This window comes from Gymnoscopelus braueri (genome assembly GCF_963280865.1).
Source record: "Gymnoscopelus braueri genome assembly, chromosome: 13".
NCBI classification, from domain to species: domain Eukaryota; kingdom Metazoa; phylum Chordata; class Actinopteri; order Myctophiformes; family Myctophidae; genus Gymnoscopelus; species Gymnoscopelus braueri.
Genome location: NC_137615.1, coordinates 2,573,613 through 2,593,740, shown reverse-complemented (window position 1 = coordinate 2,593,740; position 20,128 = coordinate 2,573,613). Strand labels below are relative to the sequence as shown.

At 42.9% G+C, this 20,128-nt stretch overlaps 1 protein-coding gene across 1 annotated transcript in view; it reads left to right on the top strand.

Annotated features, from left to right (window-relative positions):
• Positions 1-20,128, top strand: part of nfe2l1a (nfe2 like bZIP transcription factor 1a) — a 30,154-nt gene that overhangs the window by 5,811 nt on the left and 4,215 nt on the right. Inside the window, exons 5-11 of the mRNA XM_080447445.1 lie at positions 7,195-7,398; positions 8,284-8,391; positions 12,829-13,009; positions 16,335-16,770; positions 17,559-17,872; positions 18,258-18,514; positions 19,740-20,068. Coding sequence (XP_080303571.1) covers positions 7,195-7,398; positions 8,284-8,391; positions 12,829-13,009; positions 16,335-16,770; positions 17,559-17,872; positions 18,258-18,514; positions 19,740-20,068 — 1,829 coding nt within the window. The remainder of the gene's footprint in view (positions 1-7,194; positions 7,399-8,283; positions 8,392-12,828; positions 13,010-16,334; positions 16,771-17,558; positions 17,873-18,257; positions 18,515-19,739; positions 20,069-20,128) is intronic.

Below are 20,128 nucleotides of genomic sequence, written 5' to 3'. Positions count from 1 at the left end.
TCACATGTGTCTGGTGTGATGTCACATGTGTCTGGTGTGATGTCACATACTGTCTGGTGTGATGTCACATACTGTCTGGTGTGATGTCACATGTGTCTGGTGTGATGTCACATGTGTCTGTTGTGATGTCACATGTGTCTGTTGTGATGTCACATGTGTCTGTTGTGATGTCACATACTGTCTGGTGTGATGTCACATGTGTCTAGTGTGATGTCACATGTGTCTGTTGTGATGTCACATACTGTCTGGTGTGATGTCACATCACAGTGAGTCAACACACCCGTTAAGTAAACAAAGTGGTTTCTATAGATAGAATCCATCCAGGATTCCACAGCAGTAGGGTGTTGGTGAAGATGAGTCACCTGGTAGGAACACCCTGCAACGCAACACACACACACACACACACACACACACACACACACACACACACACACACACACACACACACACACACACACACACACACACACACACACACACACACACACACACACACACACACACACACACACACACACACACACACAGTGCTGAGATGTGTGTCTAACCAGTCTGTTAGCATTGCTGTAGAAAACAAAAACGAGTACTCTCAGTCTGTATATAGTGCAGTTTGCGGGTGCACGTCAAGCCCTCCTCAGCGTGTATAACTATAAATATAGTTATATATATATATATATATATATATATATATATATATATATAGTTATATATATATATATATATATATATATATATATATATATATATATATATATATATATATATATATATATATATATATATAACTATATATATATATATATATATATATATAAATATATATATACACACACACACACACACACACACACACACACACACACACACACACACACACACACACACACACACACACACACACACACGCTGAGGAAGGCTTGACGCCGAATGCTATGCATATGAATTACAAGTAGCCTACCAGAAGGACTTGGGAGTGCTGGCTATGCCTTCTTACTGTTATGTTAGCATTGCTGTCAGCATGTTATCAAGAGATGAAAATGTGATGAGATGTAAACTCAGTGTAGAGGTATATGTGTTATCAGATTTAAACTCAGTGTAGAGGTATATGTGTTATCAGATGTAAACTCAGTGTAGAGGTATATGTGTTATCAGATGTAAACTAAGTGTAGAAGTATATGTGTTATCAGATGTAAACTAAGTGTAAGTAAGTAAGTAAGTAAGTCTTGCTGAGCCATGTGTTCCACAGGGTAGGAGCCTATCTCCTGTATATCTGCTGTGAGGGCAGCTGTTCCGCGTGGGTTAGGGTTATGGCAGCAGAACAGCAGACGCGTGTCAGACGCTGTAGCGTTGCCGAGGCGACACTTCCAAAGTGTTCTACTGGACACGCCGGGACACGCCCACTAGGACACGCCCACCTGGACATGTCCAAACATATTGCACAACACATGAGCCTCAGTCTGTCTGTCTGTCTGTCTGTCTGACTGACTGACTGTCTGTCTCTCTGTCTGTCTGTACCTCTGTCTGTTTGTCTCTCTGTCATAATATTCTATAGAATATTCATCCATTCACTGTTACTGCAAACCGTATCCAGAGAACGAGCCCTTTTAAGACGGGTCAGTATCTGGTTAAAAACAACATTATCAGGGATTTCTTGTTGTCCAACGTTTGGCCAATAGAACACACATAATCCACCAAAAGAATTCATTGAATATACCATAGCATACCTGCATGATTTGCTATTTATTTCAATATTGAAGCCAACTCCTTCCATGCTGGCCCATACCTCTCTAGATCTATTACATTCTAACAAGAAATGTTGAAGAGTTTCAGATGGCAACAGTTAGGTACAGGACATTCACCTCTGTAACAACATCTAGAGACATGTCTAACTGGAACAGTCCATACTGTACCTGTACACACACACACGCACACACGCACACACGCACACACACACACACACACACATACACACACACACACACACACACACACACACACACACACGTTAAATGATGATGTTAGTGAAGGTGACACCTTATACACACTTCATAGCTTCCCTGAATTAACATTGAGAACTTTAATGTTCCTGAAAACTGTTTTCACATTCCACCTGCATGTCATCTGACACACACGCACGCACGCACGCACGCACGCACGCACGCACGCACGCACGCACGCACGCACGCACGCACGCACGCACGCACGCACGCACGCACGCACGCACGCACGCACGCACACTGTGTGTGTGTGTGTGTGTGTGTGTGTGTGTGTGTGTGTGTGTGTGTGTGTGTGCGTGCATGTATGTGTGCATGTATGTGTGCATGCGTGTGCACACGTTCCAGTGGCCTTGTGACCAAAGTAGCGAGACTGAAAAACCCAGATTACTCTAGACTGTTGACACCTGTCTGTCTGTCTGTCTGTCTGTCTGTCTGTCTGTCTGTCTGTCTGTATATGACCAGGGTTCTAACAGGATGTGTTTCAGACTATCACATGGTTATAAATAAATAACCCTTTTACTATTATAGTCAATATATGAAGAAATATCACTTAACCTACAAAAACATTATACAAAAGGGTTTTCAATGGATTCTGGTAGTATTGGGCATGATAAATAACATATATGTTTTTTAGCATGCCAATACTAGTCTACGATTATATACGTTCTGGAAAGGCGTCATTTTCAAGATGGTGTCCAAAATGGCAGCTGGGAGCTTAAAATAGCTATCAATTGAGTGCCGCGCTATGAGCTTGTAGATCTACTATTTTTGAAAAATCGTGAACATTTGTGCAAACCTTTGAATACATATATATTTTCAAAGCAAACATTTGTACTCAAGTCTTTGCATCTGGGGGTCCCTGGAATAAAATATTTTGAGATGGGGGTCCGTGGCCAAATATATATCATTTTGGGGGTCCTTGACATGAAAAAGTGTGAGAACCACTGTCATAAAGAACTGTTGCTGAAAGTATCAAAGTGGGAGTATATACAGGTATATATAAGATAAGACCTTTATATTGATCCCACGAGGACAATTCAGTCACCAAAAGTATGCACAACAGTTAAGATACAGATCACAGGGCAAGATCTTTCTCCTGCTGAGATGGAGAAGAAGGAAAAAAAAGGCCGGGAGCGACATTAAGCTCATAAATCATAGTGGATGTTTATCTAAAACCAACGAGCACATTATAGATGTGTTTAACTCTCCACTGAGGTGAACAACATGGTACAGCTTTTCTCTTATATGGTATCAGGTCCCCGTGCAGCAGAGCTGGATCCGGCCCTGCAGAAGCAGAGATGACATGCAGGGTGGAATCATGTACACGCATAATAAGTAGATCATGTGATGTTACATCATGTACCAGCAGCGTGTTCCCCTCCTCACATGAACTGTAGGTTCATACGAGGATGTTTAAATGTTACATATCAACCTTACAGTTATGATGTCTGAATGTTAAATATGAACCTTACAGTTATGTCTGAATGTTAAATATGAACCTTACAGTTATGATGTCTGAATGTTAAATATGAACCTTACAGTTATGATGTCTGAATGTTAAATATGAACCTTACAGTTCATGTGAGGATATCTGAATGTTAAATATATGGTCTCTCTCAGGCAGAAACCTTGTATCTCCATATTTCAACTTTTAGTTTTTTCCCCCGCAAATTAACAGCCTACTTTGTCGCACTACAGTGTCACGCAAAAGTTGCAAAAATAGCCGATCTACAAGCTCGCAAGGCCTTGTGAGATCGGCTATTTTTTATGTTTTTGGAGAAACAATTTTAAACATTAATGAGAGTTTGTGACTAAATAATAACTACGTTGGATGCATTTGAACACGGGTTCTTTTTCCCCTCCACTTTCTGAAAAGTAACAGATTTGGACATAGGAGGTTTCCCCATGACAGTGGTGATATAACGGAGCTCACAGTTCATGTGAGGATGTCTAATAATGTTACATATCAACCTCACAGTTCATGTGAGGATGTCTAATAATGTTACATATCAACCTCACAGTTCATGTCAGGATATACTAAAGGACCCCAATGGAAACGAGCCATAGCGCTTTCTTGGGTTTAAAATCCTCTTAGCAGACCTTGTATTGACCTCAGTGGTGGAATGTAACTAAGTACATTGTACATACTGTACTTAAGTACAATTTTGAGGTATTTCTACTTTACTTGAGTATTTCCAATTTCCAATACTTTTACTTCTACTCCACTACTTCTCAGAGGCAAACATTGTACTTTTACTCCACTACAATTACTTGAAAACTTTAGTTACCAGTTACTTTGCAGATATAAAGGATTACATTATCAAACATACATTAACCACCTTATCCCTATTTTATAGGCTATTTGAAAATAGCAGATCTACAAGCTCACAACGCGTCGCAACGCGACGCGTTGTGAGCTTGTAGATCTGCTATTTTCAAACATTTTAGTACTTTTACTTTTGGTACTTTAAGTACATTTTGATGGCAATACTTTTGTACCTTTACTCAAGTAAATTTATAATTCCGACTTTTACTTGTAACGAATGTAGAAGAGTACTTCTACATTGCAGTATTGATTCTTTTACTTAAGTAAAACATTTGAGTACTTTTTCCACCACTGTCAATTATATTCAGTCTAATAATATTACATATAAAGCTCACAGTCCATGTGAGGATGTGTAATAATGTTACATATAAAGCTCACAGTCCATGTGAGGATGTGTAATAATGTTACATATAAAGCTCACAGTCCATGTGAGGATGTGTAATAATGTTACATATAAAGCTCACAGTCCATGAGAGGATGTGTAATAATGTTACATATAAAGCTCACAGTCCATGTGAGGATGTGTAATAATGTTACATATAAAGCTCACAGTCCATGAGAGGATGTGTAATAATGTTACATATAAAGCTCACAGTCCATGAGAGGATGTGTAATAATGTTACAGATAAAGCTCACAGTTCATGTGAGGATGTGTAATAATGTTACATATAAAGCTCACAGTTCATGTGAGGATGTGTAATAATGTTACATATAAAGCTCACAGTCCATGAGAGGATGTGTAATAATGTTACATATAAAGCTCACAGTCCATGAGAGGATGTGTAATAATGTTACATATAAAGCTCACAGTCCATGAGAGGATGTGTAATAATGTTACATATAAAGCTCACAGTCCATGAGAGGATGTGTAATAATGTTACATATAAAGCTCACAGTCCATGAGAGGATGTGTAATAATGTTACATATAAAGCTCACAGTCCATGTGAGGATGTGTAATAATGTTACATATAAAGCTCACAGTCCATGAGAGGATGTGTAAATGACATTCCGTGTGAACCTTTCAGTTCAACACGCATCATTTAAATCTCCTCGCTGCGCCCGCAGCATTTCCGTCTCTCCTGCTTATGGAGCTGAACTGAACAACCTCGTTGTTACACATTTACACTTACAGCTTAAATAAGACAAATAAGAATAACAAACTTTATGTCCAGTCTATCAATAAATATAACGTGTATACATTAATAATAAACACGTAGCAGGTCATGTGTGGACAGGGGGTCGTTGGGTACGTTGTATAAGCCCCCCCCCCCCCCACTAAAGGTTGAGTCTAAACTTAGCACGGCGGCTTGTCTCCGAGGCAGACAGAACATATGGAATGTCTGTAGGCTGAGAATGGACGTATGGATGTGAGACAATGTGAGACACATAGCAGACAGGACAACTATTCACACTGTCTGTCTGTCTGTCTGTCTGTCTGTCTGTCTGTCTGTCTGTCTGTCTGGGTTCACTGAGGATGCAGATAACAATAGAAACAACACAGAGAAGACAGGACAGGACGGGCAGAACAAACAACACAGCTCCTATTGAAGCAAAGTTCATTTTGGTTCACTCTCATGGGTCTTCAACAGGGGGTCCGGGACCCCTCAGGGGTCCTCAGAGTTACTACAGCGGGGCCGCCAAATCTTTTTCTAATAGGAACTGTTTTTAACCACTTGTTGACCACACAAGATGTTTATTTTGATTTGTTTTGTAAATGCGACTGCGATGGGTATTAAGAAAAGCACTACATAAGTCTGATGTATTATTATTACTTGAACCCTAGCATCCCTATTCTGGGGTGGTTTGGTATAGAGGGGAAAAAAGAGCAGACCAAGTACAAAGCCAAAGGTAAAGTTTACTAAGTATGTGTAAACAAACAAACTAAAAACATGAATTTACGCAACACTGATGACAGTGCTGTCAAACAAGTCTATGAAGTTATCTTATATCTATGAAAAAAGTTGAATCTGCAACACAATTGTATTCATTATGTAGTGAGGGGTCCCTGCTTCATCTGTCTCTCAGCTAAGGGGTCCCTGCTTCATCTCTCTCTCAGCTAAGGGGTCCCTGCTTCATCTCTCTGTCAGCTAAGGGGTCCCTGCTTCATCTGTCTCTCAGCTAAGGGGTCCCTGCTTCATCTCTCTCAGCTAAGGGGTCCCTGCTTCATCTCTCTGTCAGCTAAGGGGTCCCTGCTTCATCTGTCTCTCAGCTAAGGGGTCCCTGCTTCATCTCTCTCAGCTAAGGGGTCCCTGCTTCATCTCTCTGTCAGCTAAGGGGTCCCTGCTTCATCTCTCTCAGCTAAGGGGTCCCTGCTTCATCTGTCTCTCAGCTAAGGGGTCCCTGCTTCATCTCTCTCTCAGCTAAGGGGTCCCTGCTTCATCTCTCTCTCAGCTAAGGGGTCCCTGCTTCATCTGTCTCTCAGCTAAGGGGTCCCTGCTTCATCTGTCTCTCAGCTAAGGGGTCCCTGCTTCATCTCTCTCTCAGCTAAGGGGTCCCTGCTTCATCTCTCTCTCAGCTAAGGGGTCCCTGCTTCATCTCTCTCTCAGCTAAGGGGTCCCTGCTTCATGTGTCTCTCAGATAAGGGGTCCCTGCTTCATCTCTCTCTCAGCTAAGGGGTCCCTGCTTCATCTCTTTCTCAGATAAGGGGTCCCTGCTTCAACTCTCTCTCAGATAAGGGGTCCTTCACCTGAAAAAACCTTGAGGACCCCTAACATTGTTCATCACATTGTATTCTTCACACATTCACTCACACGTTGCTACGTATTGTGAAAGCTTATAGATCGGCAAAGAGATTTAGTGTAGAGGGAAAACAGTAGGGGGCTTAGTACAGAGCCCTTTAAGAGGTTAAAGAAACATGTGTTTCATTACAGGATGAAGCGCTGAGAGATGACACACCACATGACCAGACCCGCATTCCTATTGGTCCATCCGTCCAGAACTTGGTTCCTATTGGACGATCAACCCAGGTCCATCAGTCCAACCAGGTTCGTCCTCGAGATGAAGATGATGATGAGGAGGAGGAGGGGAGGAGGAGGAGGAGAGAGAGACAGATGGAGCATCATGACAATGACCAGGTACTGTTGTTTATAGACCATGTTTACTTTGTTTAAATGTCAGCATCTCTCTCTCTCTCTCTCTCTCTCTCTCTCTCTCTCTCTCTCTCTCTCTCTCTCTCTCTCTCTCTCTCTCTCTCTCTCTCTCTCTCTCTCTCTCTCTCTCTCTCTCTCTCTCCTCTCTCTCTCTCTCTCTCTCTCTCTCTCTCTCTCTCTCTCTCTCTCTCTCTCTCTCTCTCTGAAACTTTTCCCTTCACACATGAACCACAGGTACAAGCCCTCCCTTTCTGTTCTGTTCTATTCTATTCTAATCTATTCTAATCTATTCTATTGTGGTGTACAGCAGTGGTTTTCAAATTTCTTCAAGTCAAAGACCCCCCAAATTGATTGTATTTGGCAATCATTATTATTATTATTACCGCAAGTAGGTCCATGAGGAAGAGCAAAGAAAACAACAAGTCAAGTCACTTGTCTCTGGTATAATCCACTGGTAGGTCCATGGAAGAGCAAAGGTCTGAGACCAGTCTGACAGCACCGGCTGTCATCAGACTGCTGAACACGGCTCATGCCTTGCTCAGCAGCCTGTCGGCAGCCGGGTTAAAACTGCTCCAGAACCTGGTGGTGCTGCTCTTGATGCTGCGGTAGGGCCCCTTGCCCGGCCGCGGTCGTTGTAGGGGTTTGAACAGTTTGTGACTTGGGTGGTGCTTGTCCTTGATGATGCGCTTGGCTTTGACCACGCACCGCTTATTGTACAGTTCCTTGAGCACAGGGAGCTGGCCTCCCATTATGCGCTCTGCCGATCGTACCACTCGCTGTAGGCTGATCTTTTCTCGGGCCGTACAGTTCCCATACCAGGCCGTGTGTAATATTGTGTGTGTTTGTGGTGTTCTTCTGTGTCCCACCCAGCAGTCTGCGGAGGTGCTGGGTGGACCTCCCTCTCCTCCTCCTCCTCTCATCTCCTCCAGTGAGCTGGAGCTCCAGTGGGAGGATCTCCTGTCTATCCTGGAGCCATCGGTCAGTACCTCCTCTCCTCTCCTCTCCTCTCCTCTCCTCTCCTCTCCTCTCAACACAGACATGAATAGGTTCAGGGTTCAGGGAGCTGCACAGGGAGCTGCACTAGAACAAGGATGAATGAATGAATGAGGACTGAAGCTGATTACGCCATTGTCTGTCTGTGGGTTCACATGAGAGGTGCCGTGCGCCCCCTGGCTGGCCAAGTTCAGGTAGTTACAACATCTCTGAGGCACCGAACAGCCCAGATTAAGTTTGGATGAACTTGGATGCTGAATATTCATTCTAATAGAAGAGTCAATTTTGGAATTTATGAAACAATTAAAGGTAGGGTTAGTGATTTACTTTGGTTAAAATCAGTGTTAAATAGCTCTATATTGTGATAGTAATCATTGCTATAGAGTGTTTGTTCAGTAAAAGGAGTCTCCATGTCTCACCAGCTCTTTATTCAACAGAAAATGCATTTTCAGTGCTCTCTCCTGATTGGCTTAAATGTTGTCACCTACCTGAAAATGTATTTATATTGTGTTTACTAAAGAGCTGGAGAGACCCCTGTGACCCAACAAACGCTCTGTAGCAATGATTACTATCACAATATAGTAGTTTAACCTTTTAACCAAAAAATAAATAAATACCCCAAAATATCCCATACCCTACCTTTAAGATCAATCCAAAAGTCAACATTTCCACAAAGAGAATGTGTGGAATCTCTTGAGGAGCAAGGCTGACAGAGCAGTCTGCATGTTCACCATTTATTCAGCACCAAGTACACATCACAACATCCTAGGTTTAATCTAGCAGCACGCCCACGAGCAAGGCAGCAGGAATGACGTTTGGCAGGAATCATCCTGCAGCAGAAGAAGCAGCAGAATCAGCTCCCATGTAGTTCCTGCTTTTATCCTTTTATCTGGGAACGCATCTGTGTCATTTTACATTTCTTTGGCTATTAAAAAATAGCAGATCTACAAGCTCATAGCGCGGCACTCGGTGCCGTGCTATGAGCTTGTAGATCTGCTATTTCTTTTAAAGAAATCGTGAAAATGTGTGCAAATCTTTGAATATATTTATACATTTTTAACTCAAATCTTTGCTTCAACTAAATGTTGTAAGATGGGGGTCCGCGGCCAAACACATATCATTTTGGGTGGTCCTTGACATGAAAAAAGCTGGAGAACCACTGATGTTATAGCAACATAAGTTCTTTTTTTAAAAACATAGAAGACATTTGTAGAATCCCCCAGAAGCAAAGATTTGAGTTAAACATTTTCGCTTTAAAAAAAATATGTATTCAAGGATTTGCACACATTTTCACGATTTTTCCCAAAAATAGCAGATCTACAAGCTCGTAGCGCGACACTTGGTGCCGTGCTATGAGCTTGTAGATCTGCTATTTTTGAATAGCCAAAAGTATAAAATAATGGTTATAGCTAAACAAATCTAAAATGACACAGTATGCGTTCGCAGATTGAATGGGTTAACTATCAGGCAGACTTAGTGAAATCTATTCTTATCACAAGGTGTTTCAATATTAGCATCTTAGCATCTTAGCATCCTGCATCCATCATCACATTCATGTTACAGTAATACACAGGGCCGCATTAAGACCCCTCAGGGCCGTGGAACAACACAAAATCAAAGGCCCCCCTCAACATTAATCGGACAATATCGGGTGCGTTCGCGCGCCCAGCGAATGAACGCGCACCGCACGTGCGTTCGGTGCATGTGCCACCGCCAGCACGAGCGGCGCTGACAGTCACACTGCACAGACACAGGGCACAGCACAGCCTTTCCAACAGTCTGTTTCTGCTATAACTACAGTGTCTAAACTGTCTATCATTCTCACAGGGCCCTGCAGGCTGCGGGCCGTGGAACACAAGTTCCACTAATAATGCGGCCCTGGTAATACAGTCCTGATATGTCCAGTCTGTCCTCTCATCTCTAACTGAATTACAGGCCTTTAGACACAAGGGTCAGTGGCTGGTCACTGTGACCCTGTCCAGATATCATATTATGTGTAATCATGTTTCATTACTCTTAATATAGCATTTCAAGCAGACAGTGATGATGATGCAATCTACTAGTCTGTGTTCATCTGTCTAATAACCATACACACACAGTGTAAAAATATGTATCTTTCATACCGTATCACCACATTGTATAGAAATTCCATAGCAAGAACAAAGTGTGTCAACATCAATCTTATATTCTATAACAGGGGTCCTCAACAACAAATCTTGAAGGTCCACAAATACGTTTTTGAATAAGGCTAGGGTCCGCACATGCACGCGGTGCCCCCCCCCCCCCCCGCGCGCACGCATTGCGTGCGCGCGCGATTTTTTTCGCGGATTTTGGCGGATTCGGGTACTTTTTCCCCCGTTTTTGTTACTTTATTTCGGTTTTAGGGTAAAAAAGAAAAAATATATATATAATTTTCCCAGGGTCCACAGAGAGGTGTCCCGCGGTCCGGTCATGGACCGCGGTCCGCCTGTTGAGGACCCCTGTTCTATAAGATCGGTCTTGACATGATAACATTTATGAAGTAAGTAACCTTCATAAGTGACCTCTCGTGCCTTATTTGTAACAAGACATTTTCTTGGTAAGACCCAAGTGTCCAATCTATGTCATTATATAAATCATTCCAATAGAAAACTGCTGCGGGTTTGGAAACAATTTCCCTTTGAGTAATACTCCTGACACATTGATTAGTAGCCTTATCACAATATATATATACATTTTTAACTCAAATCTTTGAATATATATATACATTTTTAACTCAAATCTTTGAATATATATATACATTTTTAACTCAAATCTTTGAATATATTTATAATTTTTTAACACAAATCTTTGCTTCAACTAAATATTTTAAGATGGGGGTCCGCGGCCAAACACATTATTTTGGGTGGTCCTTGACATGAAAAAAGCTGGAGAACCACTGGTATTATAGCAACATACGTTTTTTTTTTTTTTTTAAGGATTTAGAAGACATTTGTAGAATCTCCCAGAAGCAAAGATTTGAGTTAAAAATGTTCGCTTTAAAAATATATGTATCAAAGATTTGCACAAATGTTCACGATTTTTGTAAAAAATAGCAGATATACAAGCTCATAGTGCCGCACTATGAGCTTGTATATCTGCTATTTCTGAATATCCCTAAGTATACAGTAAAATAATGGCTATAGCTAAACAACATCTAAAATGGCACAGTATGCGTTCGCAGATTGAATGGGTATCAGGCAGACTGAAATCTATTCTTATCACAAGGTGTTTCAATATTAGCATCTTAGCATCTTAGCATTCTGCATCCATCATCACATTTCATGTTACAGTAATATGTCAGTCCTGATATGTCCAGTCTGTCCTCTCATCTCTAATTACAGGCCTGTAGGCGCAAGGGTCAGTGGCTGGTCACTGTGACCTGTCCAGATATCATATTATGTGTAATCATGTTTCATTACTCTTAATATAGCATTTCAAGCAGACAGTGATGATGATGGAATCTACTAGTCAGTGTTCATCTGTCTAATAACCATACACACACAGTGTAAAAATATGTATCTTGCATATCACCGCATTGTATAGAAATTCCATAGCAAGAAAAAAGTATGTCAACATCAATCTTATATTCTATAAGATCGGTCTTGACATGATAACATTTATGAAGTAAGTAACCTTCATAAATTACCTTTCGTGCCTTATTTGTAACAAGACATTTTCTTGGTAAGACCCAAGTGTCCAATCTATGTCATCCTACTACTATAATTATATAAATTATTCCAATAGAAAACTGCTGCGGGTTTGGAAACAATATCCCTTTGAATAATACTCCTGATGGTCTCATGTCCCCCCCCCCCCAAGCCTGTACACTGAGTCAAGCACCTCCGTAAATCTATCCTAGTGGTCAGGGGCTGCATGTTCTGGCAAATTTCAATCACCTTTCTGCGAACATCTTCTCCGTCTTCCTCGGCAAGGCCATTAAAGACGCAGATTCCGTCTTGGTTTGTAACGTGACAGCTCCAGCACCTTGCTTTCCAAAGTTTGGATTTTCTCCTCCACTTTCTTTCCGGTGCAAGTCACTTTCCCTTTCAGTTCTTCAGAGATAAAAAATTAATAGTAACCTTCAGGTCACTAAAGCTCTTCTCAATGTTCGCCCCTTGCGCTTCGATAGCCATTTCCAGCGTAACAATGGCGTTTGTTTCCATTCTTCTTTTCTTGTTGAGAGGTTTTGATGGGGAAGAGATAGGAGTTGTGTAGGACCGCTTATTTGAGCCCAGATTTCTTGCCATGACTCATAGTAACACATTTGACCGTAATAGGTAGTTTTGCTGCTTTAAAACGTTTTTTTTTAAGACACAGCGAGATCTGCAACATTTGCAACATCACTACGCCGCCATCTTGGTCCCCGGAACTAAGATCATCAATCCGTTTTTGTGTCTTCAGGAAATGGAGGTTGACGGTCCAGTGACAGACATGTTGCTAGGCGACCGTGGTCCTGATGATGCTCTGGGTTCTACAGCCTCCACAACCTTCCAGAACCCACGTTACCGTGACAACCTGCACCTCCAGCACAACGGCCGCAGCCCTCTGATTGGTCAGGATGTGAGTCTACAGCTGCCTGGAGGTAAATGACATCAACAAACCTCATTGAGAATTGTCTATTCAAAAATAGCAGATATACAAGCTCATAGTGCGGTACCGAGTGCCGCCACCAGCGAGAGACTCAGAGTGCATGCTCATTGTGAGCATGCACGTAATGTAATAAACGTATAGTTTATAAAACATCTCATTGAATACCACACAACACATTTTACATTATGAAAAATGAGATTATTAGCCTTCTTCCCAGGGATTTATTATTATCATATCCTTAAAATAGTCCAGTTATATATCGGAACATCAGGCTCTTAACTGGGTCTCATTATTGATCACAAACAGAAAAGCAATAATGTGGTGCAGGTAAACAAGAAGCATTCTTATTAATGGTTCCACTGTAAAATACAGAAGAGCATTATGGACTGTGTGTAATGTCGTCGGCTCCAAACAAATCAACGAAACCCACTGATGCACACAGACTTATGGTTGTACGCAGGCATACAGAACACATTGTCCACACAGTAACTTGAAGTTTTAGCTTGCAGGTTTACTTATCCCAGAAATGTGCATAGAAACAGATTATTCCATGGCATGGCATTGTTCTCTGGCGTGTGGCTATGGCACTGTGCTGTGCTGGTAAAAAAAAAAACAGTCCTGTCCGTGTCCACCCAGGTTTATGCCCTTTCCCAATCACCCAGGCCTACATATGCTCTTTCTCCATCAATTCGGCCTGGAGAGGCCCTTGGTGCCCACAAATAATCTAATAAAACAATAACCTATCAAAACTAATAATGCCAAATAATAACAACAATCATCATGATAATAATGATAATCAGAATAAAGAAAAACAGTGAACAGTCTTCCACTCTGTGCTCAAGTGATCTGTGTGTTGTTGTTTTTTTGTGGAATTTTGTGGACTTCTTTTTTTTAAGTTTCTGTGGTCGTCATGGCTGCCAGTTCCCACCTGATGTTGTGTGGGAGTTCTGACTGCTTCAGACCGTTCTGAATAACTGCTAGCTTACATAAGGTCTTAAGACTAGGACTTAAGTCTAAGATGTACAGGTCATCAGTGGGTGTGTGGTCTCTATATTTGAATCCTCCAAAGAGGAGGATACGATCTCCCACCATGCAGCAGCACATCTCTGACATAGATGGGCCTTTCCCCTTGGTCTCAACCTTCTTCCAGGAGAAGGTCTTCGGGTTGCATTTCCACAGATCATGTAAGTTTTGGTTTTGGTGGCGGCCGCCATATATGTACAGCTCTCCATTGTAGTTAAAGGCTGAATGAATATAGCGTCCTTTTGGAAGAGGCCGTGCAGAAGGTGTGTTCAGCCAGAGGTTGGTCTCTGTGTCAAACACTCTGATGGTGTTGGGGCTCCTGTACCCATAGCCCCCAAATACAAACATCTTTGTCCCGATGATGGTGGCAGATTGACCTGAAGGAAGTGTTGGACTTCCTATGGGGTTAATTAAAGACCAAACCATTGTGCTGGTGTCCAACTTGTAGATGTCATTAGTGTATGGTGAGGTGACGGTCAATCCTCCACAGACATGACCTTCCCCAAGACACAGGCTGAGTGTTCGTGCCTCGCCTCTGGAACAGTCCCAGAAACCCTGGGTATGACCCATCTGTGGGTGTCGACATCAAATGCATAAAGCACATTAGGATAACTTCCTCCCCAGATGTAGACTTTATCTTCTATCAGCACAGCTGTGTAGCCCCAGTCATTGGATAGAACCTCAAGGTGACGTTCTCCTCTTCCGGGGGGCACTGGAGGCAACTTCCTCCAGCGTAAAGACACTGTGTTGAAGACACGCACACAACTCTGAGCCTTGTCGACGTAACGGAATTCTCCAAATGTGTACACCTCGTGCTGAACTGCAACGGCAGCACAGCCTTGTTTTGCTCCTCCTTTCAGATGCTTCGTCCAGCAGAACATTTCTCACACCGTAGATCAAGTTGTATTTTCCAACTCTTGTTCTGTGAAAGAATGGAGTCCCGATGTGTGCCGTTCAGTCGCATAAATGTCCCGCAAAGTTTGACTGATTGAAGCTGATTACTGTTCTGATCTCCTAATATGGCTAAATTGAATCCCCAGCGCTACACAGCAGACAGTGTGTTCAGATACACAGCAGACAGTGTGTTCAGATACACAGCAGACAGTGTGTTCAGATACACAGCAGACAGTGTGTTCAGATACACAGCAGACAGTGTGTTCAGATACACAGCAGACAGTGTGTTCAGATACACAGCAGACAGTGTGTTCAGATACACAGCAGACAGAGAGTGTTCAAAAGTGTTGACAGATCATTCCCAGCGGAAGTCGCTTCAGGCAGTCGGATCCGTTGGTAAAAGTTGCTGAAAGACATTTTGTTTCATTGACGATTCATTTAAGTAGGACCTGGTTGTGTTGATGATGACGTTGTGATATCATGGCGTGATGATGATGATGATGTCATCATTCCGTGGGATTACCCAATCACGTTACTCCAACTGACCGTCATCTGGATGATGTCAACAGAATGTCAACATTTCGTTCAACACGTTAACACTTTAAATATCCATACAAACATAATTGTATTGCTGATATGATAATAAAAGCAATTGATAACAAACAAAAAACACTTTAACCCTGATGTCCCTATTTTGAGCATTTCAGTATAGGTAGAAAGATCATAATAATTTTCATCTCCAGGGTGTTGTACTGGGTGTAGGTCACTTACTAGTGTTCACATCACTAGTGTTGCAACCAGAAGCCAGTAGTGAAGGTTTAACAGGCTTTAGTTCCAACAACATGTCAAAGCTCATAATGATTCATACATAACCTGTCAGGTTACTTGATACTTGTCTTCTGTCATTAGAATCCTTCTTAAGGCTCTGTTCACACTGTCAGCCTGCATCACATGTGTGCTCTATCCATCAGCCCGCATCACATGTGTGCTCTATTGGAATCAGAAAAACAAAACCCACAAGGAAACTGATCTGAAGCAAATTCCTCGCTGGTGCTTTGAATTGTGATTAGAATCTGATCTATAAATGTGTCTCAGCCAGGAAACCCCGGCCCTCATCCAAGCATAAAGTGACTTCTTTGACGTCTTAGTTCTACTAGATCTCTTCTCCACTAGATCCCTCCCTAACATTTTAGTCTCTTTTTTATTTGTTAACGAAATGGTCAATATATTTAGTCATGGTTTTAGTCATCGTAGCTTAGTTTTTATTACGTTTTTATTACGTTTTTGTCAGTGAAAAAAGGTCGTCGACCAACATTTTTCACCATAGTTTTAGTCGACAGAATTAAAACTGGAACAGACCCTTGATGGCACCTGGTTTTGTTCTTGTGTTTTCATCTCAGATGTTGTGGACCTGGACCCTCCGTCCCTCCTGTCTCTGACCCCCAGTGACCAGCTGGACGACCCCGCCTCCACCCCACCCCCCCTCCTCCTCCTCTGGGACCAGGATGTCCACAGCTGTCCCTCACAGCGTCCACCGTCAGACCACCTGTCTCTGCTGGAGGACGAGGAGGACCCTGCACACAGCTTCAGTCTGGTGACGGACTCCTTTAGGATGGATCTGCCTGGAGACCCCATGGAGCTGATGACCTCAGTGGTCCCTGACGGAGACCCCATGGATCTGATGACCCCAGTGGTCCCTGACGGAGACCCCATGGAGCTGATGACCCCAGTGGTCCCTGACGGAGACCCCATGGATCTGATGACCCCAGTGGTCCCTGACGGAGACCCCATGGACACCGGTCCCCAGACTCCACCGCACGACTATATACAAACAAGGTTGTTATGGTTTTTACATTTTCGTTTATTCCGTTTCTGACTTTCTTTTCAATTTGAGAAACTCATCAAAATCATCAAAAACATTTAAACAAGACCAGGAGACCTGGTTCTGCCAGACCCAGAATAAATTCCTAGTACTTTATAAGGACTTCGTATGACGTGTCAGCCTGTGTCCCTTTTATGCCCATGTATGGAGAAGAAAGGGTCCCTTTTATACAGCCGGTCTTTTTCGCCCATGTATGGACGAAAGGGGGCAGAGCCTCATGTAGGCCGACCCTCTGGGTCTGGCAAAAATGGATCTACAAGCTTGCATCATGACGCGTTGTGAGCTTGTAAGCTATTCTTGCTAAATAGAAGATTTTTGGCCTAAGCTAGCTCCGTTTGGAACCTCACTCTGCTCTTAGCTCCGAGATGAGGTTCCGCTGTGTTGAGCCCCGGCGGAAGTCGCGGCCGACGAAAGGTCCTGATTATTACCTTTTTATGCACATCGTACAAGTAAAGGTAGTCCAGTAAGCAAAACAGATGTCTGCAATATACTCCCAAAGTAAAATTTAAGCGACGGGTTGAAACAACCATTTAAATGGCTTATTTAGTCATGTTTTCCCATTTAACACCTGACTGTGGGTGTCAGTACTGCTAGTACTGGAACCTCATCTCGGAGCTAATAGCAGAGTGAGGTTCCAAACAGAGCTAGCTTAAGCTGTCAAATACTTATCGTATGTATTAAATATAAGACTAAAACTAAGGACATTTTCTCTATGATCTCTTGGTCTCTCCCTCGTTGACAGTGAGGAGGAGGAGTCAGACGAGCTCCCCAGCCCGCTGGGCGACCTGCTGGAGGAGGCGGCCATCTTGGACGAGGAGGCGGACATCTTGGACGAGGAGGCGGCCATCTTGGATGGGATCAGCCTGCTGGACCTGGCTCTGGAGGAGGAGGGCTTCAGCCCCGAAACCACACCCACCACGGAGGGGACGGAGTCATACGTCGAACCCGAGACCGTCCAATCACAGCTTTTGGAAGCCAGTCGATTCAACGACAACGTGTCTGCCATAGAGGAAGAGGAGAATGACCAGGGTTACCATAGCAACCACCAGCAGCAAGGTAGGGGGGAGGATTCTATCATGAACTGTCATTTCCTGTCTCATTTGATGACTGAAGCAATTAAAGAGCCATCTTTAATCACCTAAACCTCTTGATGATCGTATAAGATTAGAATGTATCACTTAGATCACGGTTTTCCAAACTGAGGGTTGGGACCAATTCGTGGGTCGCGGACCAATTTTTCTTGGTCACATGTTTTTCGTTTCCTTTTTAAAAAGTATATTTTAGAGGTATTAAAAGCTCTTAAAAGTCATTAAATTGTCTCTTTATAAATGTGCAGATACCCTGTAACTTATACTGTATGTTGGTTTGTTTACTGTTGAGTGAGAAAACAACCCCCCCCCTCTCTCTCTCTCTCTCTCTCTCTCCCCCTCTCTCTCTCCAGGTATGGAGGGTGAGTTAGACTCAGACTCCGGTCTCTCTCTGGCCTTCAGTCCTGCGTCTCCCTGTGCCTCCGAGACCTCCTGCTACTCCTCCTCCTCAAGCTCCGCCTCCTCATCAAGCTCCGCCTCCTCCTCAGGACACTCAGAGGAGGGGCGGAGCCTGTCCCCAGAGGAGGAGGGGAGGGGCGTGGCCGTGAGGATAAAGCAGGAAGAGGAAGAGGTGGAGCTGGGAGCGGTAGGAGGAGGAGCTTACTCGTCGGTAGGCCCTGTCACAATTATAATTAATCGCGATGATTTTTGCATATTTGCAGAATCGTTGTCATGCTGATTTTTTTTGGTACATAAAAAAATAAAAAAATAAAATGTGAAAATCAGCGATCTACAAGCTTGCAGATCCGCTATTAAGTAATTCATTCATTAATAAAAAAAAGTATAAAATGATTAAATATGGCATATTTTGTCCACAGTACATTGTCTATTTAGATTATTGGTACCGGTCATTTCTTTGTATATTTAAGTATATCTTTAAGTTATTTGTCATATCTACCCCTGTGCAATGTTTACAAAACCTAAAAGGCAAACAGTAATGTGCTTTAAATGTATGCCCAAAACAGAATTAAATCATTAGTCGCAATCATTTGTATGACAATGAATCATCAACTGTATATTTCGTGTTGGTGCCACAGCCCTACTGGTATATAACTGTATATTTCATGTTGGTGCCACAGCCCTACTGGTATATAACTGTATATTTCATGTTGGTGCCACAGCCCTACTGGTATATAACTGTATATTTCATGTTGGTGCCACAGCCCTACTGGTATATAACTGTATATTTCATGTTGGTGCCACAGCCCTACTGGTATATAACTGTATATTTCATGTTGGTGCCACAGCCCTACTGGTATATAACTGTATATTTCATGTTGGTGCCACAGCCCAACTGGTATATAACTGTATATTTCATGTTGGTGTCACAGCCCTACTGGTATATAACTGTATATTTCATGTTGGTGCCACAGCCCTACTGGTATATAACTGTATATTTCATGTTGGTGTCACAGCCCTACTGGTATATAACTGTATATTTCATGTTGGTGCCACAGCCCTACTGGTATATAACTGTATATTTCATGTTGGTGCCACAGCCCTACTGGTATATAACTGTATATTTCATGTTGGTGCCACAGCCCTACTGGTATATAACTGTATATTTCATGTTGGTGCCACAGCCCTACTGGTATATAACTGTATATTTCATGTTGGTGCCACAGCCCTACTGGTATATAACTGTATATTTCATGTTGGTGCCACAGCCCTACTGGTATATAACTGTATATTTCATGTTGGTGCCACAGCCCTACTGGTATATAACTGTATATTTCATGTTGGTGCCACAGCCCTACTGGTATATAACTGTATATTTCGTGTTGGTGCCACAGCCCTACTGGTATATAACTGTATATTTCGTGTTGGTGCCACAGCCCTACTGGTCGGACGACGCAAAGAACTCGCTGGAGCATCGTCTCTCCTGGTTGGAGCACGTCGGACACGACCACACCTACAATCAGCCTGGGGCTCCACCCATCGACCCGCCCACTGACGCCAAACGCCACAGGCCCGCCCCTTCTCGCCGCCCGGCGGCAGGAAGCCCCGCCCACCGCCACGCCCACTCCAGAAGGCAGTGGAGTCTGGACGAGCGCCGCGCTCGCCTCCTGCGCATCCCGTTCACTAACGATGAGATCGTCAACCTGCAGGTGGAGGAGTTTAACGAGCTGCTGGCGCAATATCACCTTGACGACCAACAACTCAGGTACATGTTTACTAAACTCATTACAATATCACCTCGACGACCAGCAACTCAGGTACATGT